Source organism: Sodiomyces alkalinus (genome assembly GCF_003711515.1).
Source record: "Sodiomyces alkalinus F11 unplaced genomic scaffold SODALscaffold_1, whole genome shotgun sequence".
Taxonomy (NCBI): domain Eukaryota; kingdom Fungi; phylum Ascomycota; class Sordariomycetes; order Glomerellales; family Plectosphaerellaceae; genus Sodiomyces; species Sodiomyces alkalinus.
Window position 1 is genome coordinate 1,486,709 of NW_021167079.1, and position 15,694 is coordinate 1,502,402.

At 52.8% G+C, this 15,694-nt stretch overlaps 3 protein-coding genes across 3 annotated transcripts; 2 read left to right on the forward strand and 1 right to left on the reverse strand.

Annotated features, from left to right (window-relative positions):
- Positions 1-3,584: 3,584 nt before the first annotated feature.
- SODALDRAFT_303201 (interferon-induced GTP-binding protein mx2) lies at positions 3,585-6,248 on the reverse strand. Its single transcript, XM_028608947.1, has 2 exons — positions 5,861-6,248; positions 3,585-5,786 (listed from the first exon to the last, which is right to left on the reverse strand). The coding sequence occupies exons 1-2, from the start codon at positions 6,236-6,238 to the stop codon at positions 3,987-3,989; spliced, it is 2,178 nt and encodes a 725-aa protein (XP_028469948.1). The 5' UTR covers positions 6,239-6,248; the 3' UTR covers positions 3,585-3,986.
- Positions 6,249-6,845: 597 nt separating this feature from the next.
- SODALDRAFT_326308 (hypothetical protein) lies at positions 6,846-7,295 on the forward strand. Its single transcript, XM_028610135.1, has one exon. The coding sequence runs from the start codon at positions 6,989-6,991 to the stop codon at positions 7,241-7,243; it is 255 nt and encodes an 84-aa protein (XP_028469949.1). The 5' UTR covers positions 6,846-6,988; the 3' UTR covers positions 7,244-7,295.
- Positions 7,296-8,919: 1,624 nt separating this feature from the next.
- On the forward strand, positions 8,920-15,614 carry SODALDRAFT_326309 (hypothetical protein). The gene is made up of 3 exons (XM_028610136.1): positions 8,920-9,046; positions 9,169-14,688; positions 14,772-15,614. Exons 2-3 carry the CDS (start codon positions 9,225-9,227, stop codon positions 15,377-15,379), a joined length of 6,072 nt encoding a protein of 2,023 aa, XP_028469950.1. The 5' UTR covers positions 8,920-9,046; positions 9,169-9,224; the 3' UTR covers positions 15,380-15,614.
- The last annotated feature ends 80 nt before the right edge of the window (positions 15,615-15,694 follow it).

Consider the following 15,694-nt stretch of genomic DNA (forward strand, 5'->3'; position numbering starts at 1 on the left):
AGATATTAAGTCTGCGAAGTATTATCCGAAGCGTTACCTTAGCTGCCTAGTTATCGGTCACCTAAGTGGGAGGAAAGGATAGGTTAGGATCTATAGAGTTTCGGTTCCTCCTATCGGTCCTTACAGATTATAATGTCTATTGTTATTATTCTGCGAGTGCCTGTTCCTGTAGGAGTGAAGCTTCCTACTCGATAATAGGGATAGCTCCTGGTAGCAGATACTATACTTAAGTCTAGAGTGGGTTAGCCTTAATAAAATTATAGACCTGAAAAATCTCCTTTTCTGCTATGGATAACGGTTCTATCTAGGGTGGAAAAGGGTAATAGTATGGAAAAAAAATAGTCCGGTAAAACTATAAAACTATAGTAGTTATATCCGGTAGAATAAAACTTAAAAACTAATAGAGGTGGCGCTTACTAGTAGGAAACTACTAGCGAGGAAGGTGTAAGTTAAGTTAATAACGTTAACGAAAAGAGGAGTAGTAAGCGGTAGTCGAAAAGTGCGAAAACGGTAAGAGTGCGAAAATCCGTAGTCTACGTGGGAAAAACGTTCTAAGAGCGTTATTAATTAAGACGAATAGTTAGATATAAGATAGAGAAAGAAAAAGAGACGCTAGAGAAAATACGGAATGCTAGAGAGAAACTACGGGACTTAGCTATCTCGGCGTACTACCGGGTTATATTATATTAATTAGGGGCTCTGCCAGGGTTAACGGATATAATCGATTATCGAGTTTGCTAATAGGAGGCGTTCGCCTTTTAGGAATTGGCAGATTAAATAAAAGAAAAAATAGGGTATAGTATAGCGATGATCGGAAGTAATTAGTTGCTACTATTTGTTAGGCCGTAAATACGGCTATAGCGCGAAGCGTGTTAAGAAGATATAAGAACTAAAGATGGATTATAAGAGGAGTCGCGAGCTTAGAGAGCTCGCCTGTAGAGGTATACTAGATATACCTCGGCAGTCTCTTGACTAAGCTACTTATAACTAAGCTAAGAAACTATAGCACTCCGTGCCGTTAATCTACATACTGCCGAGCCAACGCATACAGCGTAGCAATAACAGAACACAGTGCTATGATACCCTTATAGCTACGGCTATAAGGCTCCTATTAAATAAAGGAGCGTAACTAATTCGGTAAGGAGATAGCTAGAAAAAAGACTATTAGGTTACTATATTTAAAGCTAGCCGCTACGCCCCTAATATATATATATTAAATAGGATTCCGCTAACTAAATTATGGTTAAAAAGGTCTACGTCTATAGCGTTATAGCGACGCTTAATAATACCCTACGAATCCACGGCCCCGGCGGTAACTACCGGAAGTATATCCCGGGAGGCTATCTCGGGAAATATAACCCTAGCGGTTACTTTAGCGGGTACTCTAGCGGTTACCCCGGCGGCTATAAAGATCCACCGTAAAGACCTCCCTTCTCCTCCGAAGAACCCTCGCGATATACCCTTATACCCTTACGGCTACTTATTCTGATAAGTATAAGAAGACTACCTACGGAGCCACGAGGAGATAGGGTCGTGGATACGGGTACCGGCGTCCGTAGTAGATAGATATCAGATTCTTAATTCGATATAAGTAAGAATATATAAGTTCGATAAGTATAGATTTCTATATAAATATAAGGTAAGGCTTATAGTATAAGGAGATTAGTAGTATTAATCCTCGCTTAAGGAGATATATATAGTAATACTAGCCGGACGGTTATTCCGCGCGTTAATAGCTATCGCCGCCCGATTTAACCTTACGCTATTATAATTTAATGTTATAAACGCGTTTATATACGCGCCCCTCCCCTACGATATCTTTATATACCCGCCGCTAGGCTTTTTAGCCCCTAGGAGTCGTTTATACCTAAACAAGACGTTATATAGACTTAAGGAGTCTTTACTGCTTTAGTAAAAGCCCTTTTCGGCTATCCTTTTAGCGGACGGCTTTTAGATAGTACCGTAAGAACTATATTATTTTCTACGCCGCGGTTTAATTCTATTCTTCTATATTAACGATATCGTTATTACTTATAAGGAATAATATAAGGCGTAGATAGAGTAGGCCGTTAATAACCTATAACGCTACTATACCCTATAAAGTGGCGATCCTTTATAGTGGTTCCTTAGTATTAAGGTTATTCGCGACCGCGCCGCCCGTAAAATCTAGCTATTATAACGCGATTACGTTACTAAATTAAAACGCCTTTTAGAGCTAAATAGTAAGTATAGTAGTAACTATCGCCTAATATACCTAATTAAGATCGTAGAACTACTGCCCTATTTAGGGACCTCGACGGACGTTAAAAGCTATTAACGGAAGATAGGATCTGTACTATACGTAGTAGTAATATCACGCCCTGATATCGTGTTTATAGTATTTAGGCTATACCGGTTCAAAGTTAATCTAGGGCTTATTCACTATAAGGCCGCCGATTATCTAATCCTTGATCTAATTAATAGCTAATTATTTACGTTAGAATTAGGGGGTAGCGATACTATCGAAATCTATACTAACGCCTCGTTTACCGATAATACCCTTAATCGAAAGAGTAGTTAAGCGTATATAATACGCTTATTTAGCGGTATAATAGCGTGGCGCGCTAATAAGCAGGATATAGTCACGATATCTATAATGGAAGTAGAGCTATTAGCGTTAGTATAAGGTGTAAAAAAGGGTATCTTTATATGACGCCTATTATTTAGTATAGGAGTGGAATTTAACGATCCGGAATTAAGGATCTTATACGATAATAACTAAACGATTCGATTAGTTAATTAAGAGATTAGCACGTTAATAACGCGCCTCCGCCACGTTAATATCCACGGCCACTAATTACGTTAAGTAAAGGAATAAGGGTAAATACTCATAACATACGTTACAAGCGCGGAAATAGTAGTAGACAGATTAACGAAGGCGTTATACGGCGAGAAATTTAAGATATTCAGGTCCTAGGTAGGCGTAATAGATATACGGGAACGGTTATAGCAGAAATAGCTAGAGGAAGTCCGGATAGAATATTTAGAGGACCTAGAGGATGAATTTAAGGGCGGATATAGCGAATAGATTATATAGCAAGATTATCTACCGATTACGAATAGCTTTAATCGCCTAACTAACGTTTTAGGGCGATTAGGGGGTATATCGAATAGACTACAGTCTTTTCGGTTACGTAATAGGCCGGATTACTAAGAGTATAATCCGGGTAGACGCTTACAGAATCTGCACTATATAAAATACGGTGGTAGCGTTTCCCTAACGGTCGGAGATAGTTATAATTATATATAATTACCTTAATCAAATTTTGACCTATTTTGTGACGATTTTGACTACGCTTTATCTGACAGTTACTGGGCCTCTGTTTTTAGGGATACAGTGACATAATTGGAAGTCACTGCCCCACATGCTAGTCAGGTGCGCCGCACAGTGCAATATACATCAGCGCAGGAGCAGCGGCCACTACTATAGGGTCACTGCTACAGTCTACACCCGACTTATGTACGGTATGTCTCCACTCTCCTACTCAATGGTTCCATCGTCGACGTTCTTGAACCTCTTCCGCTTCGTGTAATGAAGAGCGCCAAAGTTGCGTTACCAGCCCCAGGTCGGAGAACGTGCTCGAAACTTGACGGCAAGCTGGGTGAATACCTTAGACATCCCAACCGCCTTACGAGCTCCTAACGCTCCGAGAACCACTTCTCGGCCTCATCGCCTTCAAATATGACGGCAACCCCGACTCGGAGTGCTGCGATGTCATGGACGGCGACTTTCCGTGGCAAGAGGTCCTGCAGAAGAAAATGGAGGGCACTGCATTCCTCATATCTCCTACATTGAGCCGCCACTGCCTTGTGGAGGGATGACTCTATTGTGTGCTACTGGATTTTAACATTCTGGACACTACGAATACGCATCTCCCTCGGGGAGCAACCACTGACCCTATTTGCGACGGACAAAATCCCCAAGCTGGCCTGCAAAAGGCCATCGATCAACGCAAGATCTGCATTGCAACTTCCAATTCCTCAATCTCCTTCTTCAGCCTCTCCCTACGCTCCCTCGTCCGGCGAGATTCTCCCGCCACGGCACGCAGCTTCTCCGCGTCCAGGCCGAGGACCCATTGCTCCGAGAACAGACGAAGAGGGCTCTCAGGGCCGGAAAGAAGCTTGTAATCGACCGCCTGGCTGAAGACATTGTCGACAAACCGCTTGTAGGCTACCTTGTAGTAGGCCTCGAGGATGTCGTGGATGGTCTCCTTGGCGTGTTCTGCGTTGCTCTTGTTCGTGATTGCATCCTCAACATCGCCTAGCTTAACAACAAGGGGCCTCTTTTCGTCACCAGGGTACTCGCGTCGGGCCTTGGACTGCAGCGTTTGTTTGATCCGCACGCCGTGGCTCTTCTGTTGGTTCACGTTGAAGTAGTGATTCAGCGTGTACGGCTTCAGCTGCCTTTCGATGTGGACCAGCAAGATTGCCTGGTTCATGCAAGTCTCGTACTTAGCGCCGAGGTCACCCAAGACGGTGGATGAGAGGTCCTGCAACACCTGGGTGTCTACGCAGACGACCTCCAAGGCCGCCAGGACGAATCGATGGACGACGAGGATGACCAGGCTGAGGTATTGCTTCGTCATCATCTCCCATTTTGCCGACTGCTCCCGGAAAGCAGTGGAAAGAATGCCGTGGCCGAAAGTGCCTAGGTCAAGGCCACGAGAACGGTGGTAGACAGTGTCGATCCACTTCATGATGCCCGTCTTGGGCGATTGGACGGCCCAGTCCGTGACAATGATTCTGTCCAAGTCAGGGAAATCACCAGGATCAGGAATGCCAGGCATATCAAGATGTAGAATGCCATCGTCGTCATCCTTCGTATCCTCCTCATCCTCCTCCTCCTCAGTCGCAATGCCCGTCTTGGATTCGAAATGGTATGTGCGAGCAAAATTTTGAAAATTGACGTTGAACTGCTCCGTGGTGTTGATGACAGCTGTGATGAGCCGCAACTCGTCCCGTGAAAATGCCGGGTGTGCCGAATAATCTGCATCCAGGGCGGCGCGGACAATGGCCTGGAACTGGCTCGCGATACCCACCAGATATTGCTGCTGCTCGCGTTCTGTCTGCCGAGGGGTGCCGAGGTCCTTGAGCTTCTTCTCGGCATTTGCCAGTCTGTCGCGTGTCTCAGTCCGGAGCTTAGGGAACGCACGATCCGTGATCTCGCCCAATAAATCGCCCAGCCGTTCCCGTAGGGAGGCTATACCGACGCGATCGTCCGGAAGGCGATCCCACGGGTCTTCCAGGAACATGGTCTCACGCTCGCGTAGGGCGGCCGAGGCATCCTCCTCTTCGCCGTGGTCATCCCCGCCACGGTTCGTCACCACATGGTAACCGAGCTTGAGGGGCTTTCGCTTCCCTTCCAGCAAGCTCACCACGGCGGATTTGGCCGATAGTTCCTTCAACAGATCGGCCTTGGTCAAGATCCCGAGGGTCCGGTCGCCTGCCGCGTCGGCCTCTTCTGCAAGAGTCAGGATCTCCTGGGTGGCAACGTCGACGTTACTGGGCAGGACGGCGAGGATGATGGTCCGGTTATCTTTGATGTATCTCTTGACCATGTTCTTGACGAGTTCCTTGTCCCTGTTGGTGGTGACACCCTCGGTAGTGGTGCGAAAGATGCCGGGCACGTCGATGATGGTGAGGTAATCCTCGTCCGGACCGCATTTCTCGATCTTCAGCACATCCTCGGAAAAGGTGTTCTCGCCAGCTGGATTATCGATGGTCCTGATGCCCATCAGAGCGTTGATCTGATATCGATGTTAGATCCGACGCCCCTGATTTCCATAAGAGTTGACACAAGATAGTCGCAACATTGACTTACCTCTGTCAGGATGCTGGGAAACTCCTTGCCAAGCTGTGCCGTCGTCTCCAGCTGCTTGAGGTACGATTCGAGCTTCGTTTTGTGGTCTTGCACAGCATGTGGTCCAGCAATGATGCGGATGTCGATCTGTCGGTATGCCTCGCGGCGGTGGGTGATCTGGGTGGCATACCGGGTGCAAAGTTCCTGCCCGCGGGGGAACGGGATGCCCGTCAGGCTCTCCAGCAAAGATGACTTTCCGGAACTCTGATCTCCCACTGCCACGAGCTGTGGCAAGGGTAGATAAGCGCCTATGTTCCTCTCGCGGAGCTGATCGATCTTCTGGAGCCGACCGGGGCTCGTTAGGTGGAGGGAAGGCTGGTCACCAGGTTTGAGACCCATGGCGATGGACTGAATGGCAAAATAGGACGGGGGAAACTTGGAGTGATGAAGCAGGAGGTAACAGAAGACAAGACATGAGGGTAGAGAACGGCTTTATATATACGAAGTGCTAACTTATCGCCGGCTCCTAGGCGATGCGTTTGCAGCCCGGCCTTTCAGCTGAAAGCACTCAGCTTAGATGACGCATATCGGCGCAGCCAGACGTTACTTGTTACTTGAATCACTGGGTGATATTGATCTTCACTTGAGAGGGGGACAGGCAAACGGGGGGTGGGTAGGCAGTTGGTCGGCCTCCTGCAACCATGTCGCCGTTGGATTCCGCCAAATATGAGGATAGTTACAGGGACTAGGCGCACCAACTAGCAGTGCGGTTGGCTGAATGCGAGCTTGGGAATAAAGGTCAAAAATCGTTGTTTGATCAGAGGCAGATTCTCATAACACCAGGCTTCATTCAGGAAACATTACGCATCCACCCAGGACGGAGCTGCGCAAGACAGATGAACATCCATCGCAGTACAGTCCTCCCTTCCACTTCCGGTCTTTAAGCAGATCACTGCAACATGGCACCCTGCTTCTCCCTTGCTGGCAAACGGCGCCCCGATAACCTTTAACACCGGTGCCATAAGTTCATGGTGTGGATCGAAGTACGAGAGTAAAACAAAAAGTGACAGTATTGTACGGAGTTTCCAGTCGTCAGCTGCCCAGTTTCTGGCTCAGGCTTCAGCTGCGAGTTGGACCATGGAACAAAACATGGAGCGGCTCGCACCCGCAGGCGTAGAGAAGCCCGCACACCCCGACAGCAGCAACAGTCCGCGCCATAATCATCATCAGGACCACGGGACTGTACGCACGGCCTCGTTTCTATTCCACAAAGTTAGCCGAGAGCCATATCTACCTAGATTCCCCAAGCCGCCTGCATCAAGCAGATTACCACGCTACAATCCTTATGCATGCTGTGATACCAGTTTCCCTGGACCATACCAATTCACATTCCCGACCAAGTGATTCTCTATTCGCATCACAGAGCCCAGGCTACCCAAGAAGCGAGGCATCCTCTTCTTCGCCACCCCAGACAAGCCAGAGTAAACAATGAAAAGGGGAAATGCGGGTTCGCGTCGCCTGGAGACGGTGTAATACCAGGGACACTGTGGGCAGTGCCATGTGCAAGCACAGAGGGCCCTCCCCTACAACCAAAAATAAGATTAATCACGAAGTGTCTCCTTTGGAGACGTTTCAGAGATTAAACTGAAAAGAACAGATACTACACTTGATCTAAGCCAAAAGGCTGCAGAGGAACCTGTTAGCAGACGTGTTCGAGAGAAGACGGAGATGGGCTGGTGGCGCTTGGGGATCGGGGTCAACGTACCAAAGAGAGCTAAAGAAGAAAAGAAGAAAAGAAGAAGAAGGATACAATGGGAGGAGGTGGACGGGTTTATATAGAGGAATCTGGGGTCTGTGCACTTCTGACAAACAGCCGCACGTTTGGCAGTACCTAGGAAAGGTAGCCACGGATGAGGTACCTTACGCACCGGCCACTCCTATCATTAAGGTAGGTAGGTACTGTAAAAATACCAGCCTCGCTCGTGCCTGCCTGACTGCTGCCTGCCCGTTTTTGACTTGCGAGAGGGAAGGTGTTGTGTTGAGGACTGCTGCCTGCCCAGAAGGAAACTAGAGCATCTACGGAGTAGGTATGACGTCGCTCCTCATTTTGGTTTCTCGAACCATCAATGGACACTCCAAAGGAGAAGGCGTCAAGTATCTACTCCGTACGAAGATATATCCACCCCCTTGAATATGTTGCGTGGCTGCCTGCAGGCACCACCTGGTCTATATTAGCCCTCCACAGCTTCCCTTCTGGGCTGGGATATTCTTCCTCCTACATCTACACATATACACACTTTTCCCACACATCACTGTTCGACCTTCGATAGAATACACTAATTCACATGCTTTGAGGCAACGTCGACTTGTAATGTCGCGGACGGCCAGAAGGTTTCGATTGTTCTTAGAAGCACTACAGGATCTTCAGACGGAGTCTCTAACCAGTTCAATCACATGTCCATTGTGGGAGACAGTGGCGAGATTCGCAGCGGGACCGTTGAAACTCGTTTCTCGTTGCGATGATCTTGGGATAGAACTTAAGGTACTTGTGAACCGAAGTCAGTACCTCAACTCGCGAAGAGGAGAGCAATCGACCCGGTGACCACTGAGGTTGTGCTGGCCAGCAAGGACGGAACCGCAACAGAAGGGAGCTCACAACGCTATGCCGTTCTGCCAAACAGGCTGGCTTGTGTACTTTGCATTGTTGTCCGTACTCCGTACACCTGGTGGTGTGTCGTTGACCCGAGGTGAACGGCGTACAGAGTTAAGGTATGAGGTACTTGTATTAAGATACGGATAAGGTACAGGTACGGGGACATGTCGGGATATCGGAAGGTGACCAATCTACCAGTGGACTCGCTCCTTTGGGCGCGGAATGACGGAGGATTTGCAGGCTTGGCAAATATCCAAATAGAGAGGAACTTATTAAAGTTGTATATTAGCATACTATAATTCTTATGAAGTTACTTCCAGATGGGTATCATACTAGCTCTCGATTGGGGGTCGCGCCATCATCCATCCCTTTCCTGCCAGCTTGCCTCTTAGAAGACTGTCTACCACCTTACCTTGCTTTTCTATCCCGTCAAACCCGTCCAACTTCGTCCAACCTGTCCAACTTCACATCGTATCCCCCACGCCTCTATCTGTCATGGCGCTTTGTTCTTGGGGCTCTCTGTAGATTTGCTGCGTGTGCTTTTCATTATACATGTACGTTGTTTGTTCTATCTTTCTACCCCTGCTCCGAGAACACGCGCTCATCGCGTTTTTTTTATTCTGCCCCTATCTTTGCCCCGTCCAATCTCGTTTGCTAACGTGTCGACCATATCCAGTTCATTCCCTTCATTTCGAGATCCCGAGACACCAAGATACTTAATATTTCGTCAACATGAGCATTGACGAACAGAATTCGTCGTGGCACCCGGCCCTGATGCCTAATAATGCCGTCGACTCGCTCCCTGCCGATCCCGATCCCCATCCCGATCCCCATCCCCAGACCAACACCGAGCCACTCTCCACTGATCCTATTCAGGACGGATCCCCACAGACTTTCGATGCCTCGACAGAAGCACAGTCCCAAGGGGAAGCACTCGACACAAACACGGGAAATTCCAATGCCTGGTTTACTGACGAGCCTACCGATGACTGGCCTGTCCTGGATGATTCGAACTCTGTCCCTGCCGCTTCCACCTTGCCTGGGGCCGAGCAACCATCAGAAGAATCCGCTGCTCCCATAAAACCATCAGACGCTATCGGCGCTCCGAAGCCTGAGGGCCAGGTCCAGACGCAGTCAAGGACTGATGCGACCGCGGAAGATCAATCTCAGCCGGAAGCTCAGCCGGAGGTTTCGGCAGCCGGCCCTGCCTTGGGCCACTCCAGTACCGTCTCATTCGCTCGAACCGTTTCCCATGAAGTCAGCTTCAACGATGAGGATGACCCAGAGTGGAACCTGTCACGCACCGACACCGACCCTTTCAAGTTCATGCCACCTTCCGACCGAACCAACTCATTTCCTGCCGTCCCGCCTATGGACTCAACGGATACTCCCCTGGATGACCAGCCGCTACCTTCGAGCCAGGCTCATGATATGATCCGAGAGCTGGAGACCGATGGTCGCCAATCTGGAGACACGGCTCCAGAGTTCAACGCGTCAAGTACCGCGGATGAACAACCTGGCTCGCATGATGCGCCAACGATCAATGGGCCCCAGTATTTCGGCCGCGGCACCACAGACACTAATGAGGACGAGTTAGGGTCACGTTTCGAGGAAGGCATTCCGCTCATTCCTCGGGAAGCAACCGATGAGAAACACCAGGACAACGCCCAGGCCGCCACCGATGCTGGTGTCTTGTTTGGAGATGAAACGGAAGGCGACGACGACTTCTTCAGCCAGATGCAGACTTCTTCCACCAAACAGGCTCACCCAGATGCGGACGATGGTTTCACTTTGCAGCGCAAGTCAACCATGCAAGTCATCAATGCACTCGGGGCAAGTCCAATGCCTACGGCAGATACCTTGGATGACATGCCCGAGGCGGCGGAGGAGGAGGAGGAGGAGGAGGAGGAGCGCCACAAGAATGACCGCTCCACGGACGCTCAGATGTCCACCGGGGGAAGAGGCTTGGGAATCACCATGTCAGCACAAGAGCAGTCCGCCGCCGATCAAGCCCCCACGAATCAGACAGGCAATGGTGACGACTTGGCTGCCAAATGGCAGGCCGCCCTCGCTGCCGACGACGATGACGATGATTTTCTCATTGACGAGACGCCCGTCGACTCGGAGGCCATTAATCCCACTGCCTTCTTGGGTAGCGACGATGAGGGTCTGCTTGAGGATGACGATGACCAGCCCTCTTCAACAGTTCAGCCATCGTTGCAACCAGCTCCGGCCACCGCCTCGGTAGCTACCGCGCCATTGAATCATTTCCCTGCGCGCTATACCCCTGCTGCTCCGTCACCGAACGCTGTTTCGCAATCTACCTATGTTCCCAGCCCTCAGCCATCGCCTATGACCATGTTCTCTCCCTCAACACCCGCATCAGGCTTTACCCCAACAACGTCTCCATACGCCATGCAGCCGCCGCACCCACCAGCTCAGGCCGCCTACCGCGCGCCACAAGCTCGTCCCGAGGCCCCGAAGGCCCAGAGCTTTGTCGACAAGTCCAAGGGCGGGTACACGTCGCCATACGACTTGCCCATGGAGGTGGTGAAACCCCGGAAGCGTGCTAGCATGCAGCATCTCCCCAGGAGCATTCAGACCTCCTCTCCACCAGGGCCGACGTCGCTACCTCCGAGGAGCTCTAGTATGCAAACCCAGATGTCGCCGGTACCAGGCCCTCCCCCAGTAGTAGGCCACGCCGGCGAGACACCTCCCGTGGCCCAGAAGCCGACCGCACCGCCTCCAAAGCAGAAAGAGAATTTCTTCGAGGATCTCCCGGTGACGTCGAGGCCGCGGCCAAGCTCACGCCAGAGTAATCGTTTGCCCTCACCCTCCCAGATCAGTGGTCCTCCTGGTCCTATCTCCATCTCCACGTCATTGCCTTCGTCGGCCTCGGAACCCAATTTTGCCATAGACTCTCCAAAGCATGATGCTCCTAGCATTTCGCGGCCTAGCTCCACTGGACTTCCCAACTTGGTTGCACCCCCGCGTGTCAGCCCCTATGCGTCTTTGCCGTCGGCTCCGCAACCATCCCCTGGCATGCAGAGCAATAGTAGATATTCTCCCGCCCCCGCCCAAGGACCCCTTGCGAATGGGACAGCACGTCCGGGTTCGTCCAGCAGATACTCGCCGGCGCCCACCGGCTCACGGCCACCCTCGGCATCATACAGCTCGGCACCTGCCCCCGCGGTCTTGCCACATCAACCGCGGACTTCTAGTCCTTTGGCGCACTTCGAGATATCTCATGAGAGGGCCCAGTCGGCGCCACTTCCCAACGGCGAACACTCACCACAGGATCGCCGGTTCGGTTCACATCACGAGCCGCGGCTCCAGCGTGTTCCATCTCTGCCACCGACTCATGAGGTTGAAGAAGAGGAGGACTTGAAGGACCCGCAACCTCCTCCACCCAGCGGTGGCCGGTATACCCCTGTCACGGCTTCGACAGAGTCCAAGTACGCCTCGGCATCCCCTCTCGCCGGGCGCCATACACCACCTCCTTCTCTCCGTCCTTCGTCTTCTCATGCAATGCTTTCGCCTCCCAAGCGAGCCTCGTCTAACTACGCACCGCAGCCGACCGGCCTCTCACCAGACCAAGGATTTGCTCCGCCTCGGAGGTCGCAGACCCAGTCTCCGAGTGCGATGTTGGGGAACCGCACCGAGGCGCAAGCTAGTGAGACTGTGGTCCGGCCATCTTCTATGCATGGACCTGCGACTTCTTCTCAGCCCTCCCCGTCTGCCCACGGTGCCTATGCGGCGGTGGCGTCGCGATCGAGAGGACGCCCGCGTGGGACGTCACAAAGTTTCAGCATGATTGCGCCCACGGACGGGCGTGAGAATGATCCACTGCAGAGATGGAAAGGTGCACCTCTCTTTTCGTGGGGCGTTGGCGGGACGCTTGTCACGTCTTTCCCCAAGGATGTGCCTCGCTACGGCATGGGCCAAGCGGCGCCCATGATTGTGCGTACACCCGGCGAAGTGCGAATCCAAAGCATCAAAGACGTCCAACCGCTCGAGGAGACACTCGCGAAGTTCCCCGGCCCGCTCAAGGGCAAGTCGAAGAAGAAGGAGACGATCGCTTGGCTGACAGCCGGGATCGAGGCGTTGGAAAAGAGCCTACCGGACCACTCATTCCAGACGCAGACGCACCTCTCCCACGAAGACAAGCGGGCCGCAGAAAGGGTGCTCCTGTGGAAAATCCTCGCAATCTTCATCGAATACGATGGCGCCCTCGAGGGAAACCCGCAGGTGGAGAAGGCCGTGCGAGATGTCCTCTCTCTCGATCTTCCGAGTGAGCCCAGCGAGGCGGCACCCCTTTACGGAAGTGGCGCCGTCTTGGATACGTCGGCTGCCACGAAAATGCAGGCGGAGGCTGTGGATTCTGGGGCAGTAGAGCAGATTCGCAAGCATCTGCTAGCTGGCGAACGCGAAAAGGCAGCCTGGGCTGCTGCGGACAAGAGGCTGTGGGGGCACGCCATGCTCATCTCCAACACGGTGTCTCCCGATCTCTACAAGAAGGTTGCGCAGGAGTTTATCCGCAAGGAGGTCAACTATCCGGGCCACAACAACGAGTCGATTGCGACGTTGTACAACATCTTCGCCGGTAACCACGAGGAGTGTGTTGACGAGCTTGTCCCCAGCCATGCCCGGGCAGGACTTCACCTCGTGAACACCACGTCGACGACGAGCACGGCGAAGGATGCACTGGACGGCCTGGACAAGTGGCGCGAGACGCTGGGACTGGTGCTGAGTAACCGGAGCGCCGACGATATCCGAGCATTGAACGCCTTGGGTAACCTCCTGTCGACCTACGGCAGAGCGGAAGCGGCCCATGTGTGCTTCCTGTTTGCTCGGAAGGCCACCGTTTTCGGCGGCCTGGACGATCCGACAGCCAGCTTCGTCCTCCTGGGAGCGGATCACCGGACGCAAGCCGAACAGTTCGCGAAGGATACGGAGGCGTTGTTGCTCAGTGAAGTGTACGAGTATGGGTTGTCACTGGGCAGCGGCAGCATGTCGACGGGCGTACCGCACCTAGCGGCTTACAAGCTGCAACACGCGGTGGTGCTGGCGGAGCACGGGTTCCGCGACAAGGCGCTGCAGTACTGCGAAGCCATTGCGGCATCGACGGTGGCACAGACTAAAAGATCGCCCTACCACCACGCGCTTCTGGAGGCGGCTGTTGATGATCTCACCAAGAGGCTCAAGCAAGCGCCGAAAGAGGAGTCGTCGTCTTGGATCTCCAAGCCGAGCATGAACAAGGTCTCGGACAGCATGTGGAACCGGTTCAACAAGTTCGTGGCGGGCGACGAGGCGGAAGGCGCGGCGGCCGGGGCGCAAGGGGAGAATGGCGTCGAGACTGGCCCGTTCGCGCGCATTGCGGGCGGGACGCCCACGATCAGCCCGTCGCCGTCCATGTCGAATTTCGATGTGTATGCGACTAGCCGCCCCATTCCCATTCCCATTTCCACTGCATCTGCACCTCCCCCTGTCCCAGCGACGAGGGCAGCGTCGCGGTATGCGCCGATGGCTGGGCAGGCGGCGGCTTCCTCGGGGTCTCACGAGTCGGGCTCACCCTACACCCCATACACACCGCACGCGCCGGCGCCGCGGTCGTCAATGGAGTCGCAACCAGGGCACGGTGCTGGAAACTATGCGCCGCAGCAATATACACCTCAGGGCGCCGGCACCCTACCGTCCCAGGCGCAGTCAGCGACGGCACCGGCTACCGGGGCTGAGGCTGAACAACCCAATGGGAGCGCTCTGGCGCCCTCGCCGTATGGACCTTATGGTTCCCAGCAACCTCCTACAGCCGCTTCTGCGGGGACATTCGTTCCTGCCGAGCCAAACGGAGAGAGCGAGCCTACCCAGGGCTTCCAGCCGTTGTCGAGCGGTTATGAACCCCCCTCAATGGTCCCCAGTGAGGTGCGCGAGTCGCAGCAAACCGAAGAATCGGGGACTGCAGGAGGGTTTGAACCGCCGTCGTACCAGCCTTATGGCTACGAACCACCGTCGTATGAGCCGTACACCGAGCCGTCGAACGAAGAGGGCGAGGACGGCGGCGAGGCGAAGCGCAAGAAGAAGAGCATTATGGATGATGACGACGATGGCATTCCGGCGCTCCGAGCGCAGGCAAAGACGAAGGAGGAGAAAGATAGAGAAAACGAAGAAATGTTCCGGAAGGCGGCCGAGGAGGACGGTAAGCATGGTTCGAACACCCAAGGCTACCTGGGTTACGACTTGAAAGGAACGACATCACTGACATTAAATTCATCATTACAGCCAAGCGAGCGGCGCAGCAACAGTCGGCCAAGAAGGGATGGGGATTCACGAGCTGGTTTGGGGGCAAGAAGGAAGCGTCAGCGGACCTGCAGCAGGCCAACAAGCCGATCAAGGCGAAGCTGGGAGAGGCCAGCAGCTTCGTGTATGATCCCGAGCTCAAGCGCTGGGTCAATAAGAAGGCCGGAGCGGACCAGAACCAGGCGCGGACGGAGACGCCACCGCCGCCCAGGTCGGGGTCCAGATCGCATGCGAACACGCCTTCTCCCCCGCCGGCGGGAGGGGCGGCATCAGCACCGCCCATGACGGGAAGGCCACCACGACCGCCGATGACACCGGCTGGATCGAACGGTGGCAAGGCGCCGTCACAGCAGGAAAGGCCCTCTTCGCAAGGAAGTCTCGGACCGCCGGGTGGACCTCCTCCCTTCATGGCACGTTCGGTATCCAACCACAGCGTAGGTGGGCCGCCGAGCGGACCGCCGAGTCGGCCGACGACCAGCATGAGCAACGCGAGTAGTATCGATGACCTCCTGGGGCCGGCTGTCCCTCGCAAGGCTGGAGCGAAGAAGGCGAGGAAGAGCGGTCGTTATGTAGACGTAATGGCTAAGTAAGAAGAGAGCAAGACGAAAAGGGAGGCTTGGTCGGTTTTCTTGACTTGTACGATGTATATATTATTCTTTTTCCTTTTTTTTCTCTTTTTCCTTCTTCGTGTTCATCCTCTTCGGCGCTGCTGTGGCCTTGCTTGAAGACAAGGGGACATGTCGCATGCATTCATTCTCTCTATCTGGTCGGCTTTCAACAGGACGACATTAGCAGAGACGGTATTGTACTATACTTAGCAGTTTTTTTGTGTATTCTGTCTGATACAGTTATCATCTTGCTTGTTCTTTGCTTATTCTTCTTGCCTCGCGTCAATGGCTGTTGTA

Bases quoted from the DNA above. Each gene is read 5' to 3' on its own strand.
- SODALDRAFT_303201 (XM_028608947.1), bottom strand. From the start codon at position 6,238: ATGGGTCTCAAACCTGGTGACCAGCCTTCCCTCCACCTAACGAGCCCC. The intron at 5,787-5,860 runs GTAAGTCAATGT...CATCGATATCAG, and splicing joins TTCCCAGCATCCTGACAGAG to ATCAACGCTCTGATGGGCAT.
- SODALDRAFT_326308 (XM_028610135.1), top strand. From the start codon at position 6,989: ATGGAGCGGCTCGCACCCGCAGGCGTAGAGAAGCCCGCACACCCCGAC.
- SODALDRAFT_326309 (XM_028610136.1), top strand. From the start codon at position 9,225: ATGAGCATTGACGAACAGAATTCGTCGTGGCACCCGGCCCTGATGCCT. The intron at 14,689-14,771 runs GTAAGCATGGTT...TCATCATTACAG, and splicing joins GAAGGCGGCCGAGGAGGACG to CCAAGCGAGCGGCGCAGCAA.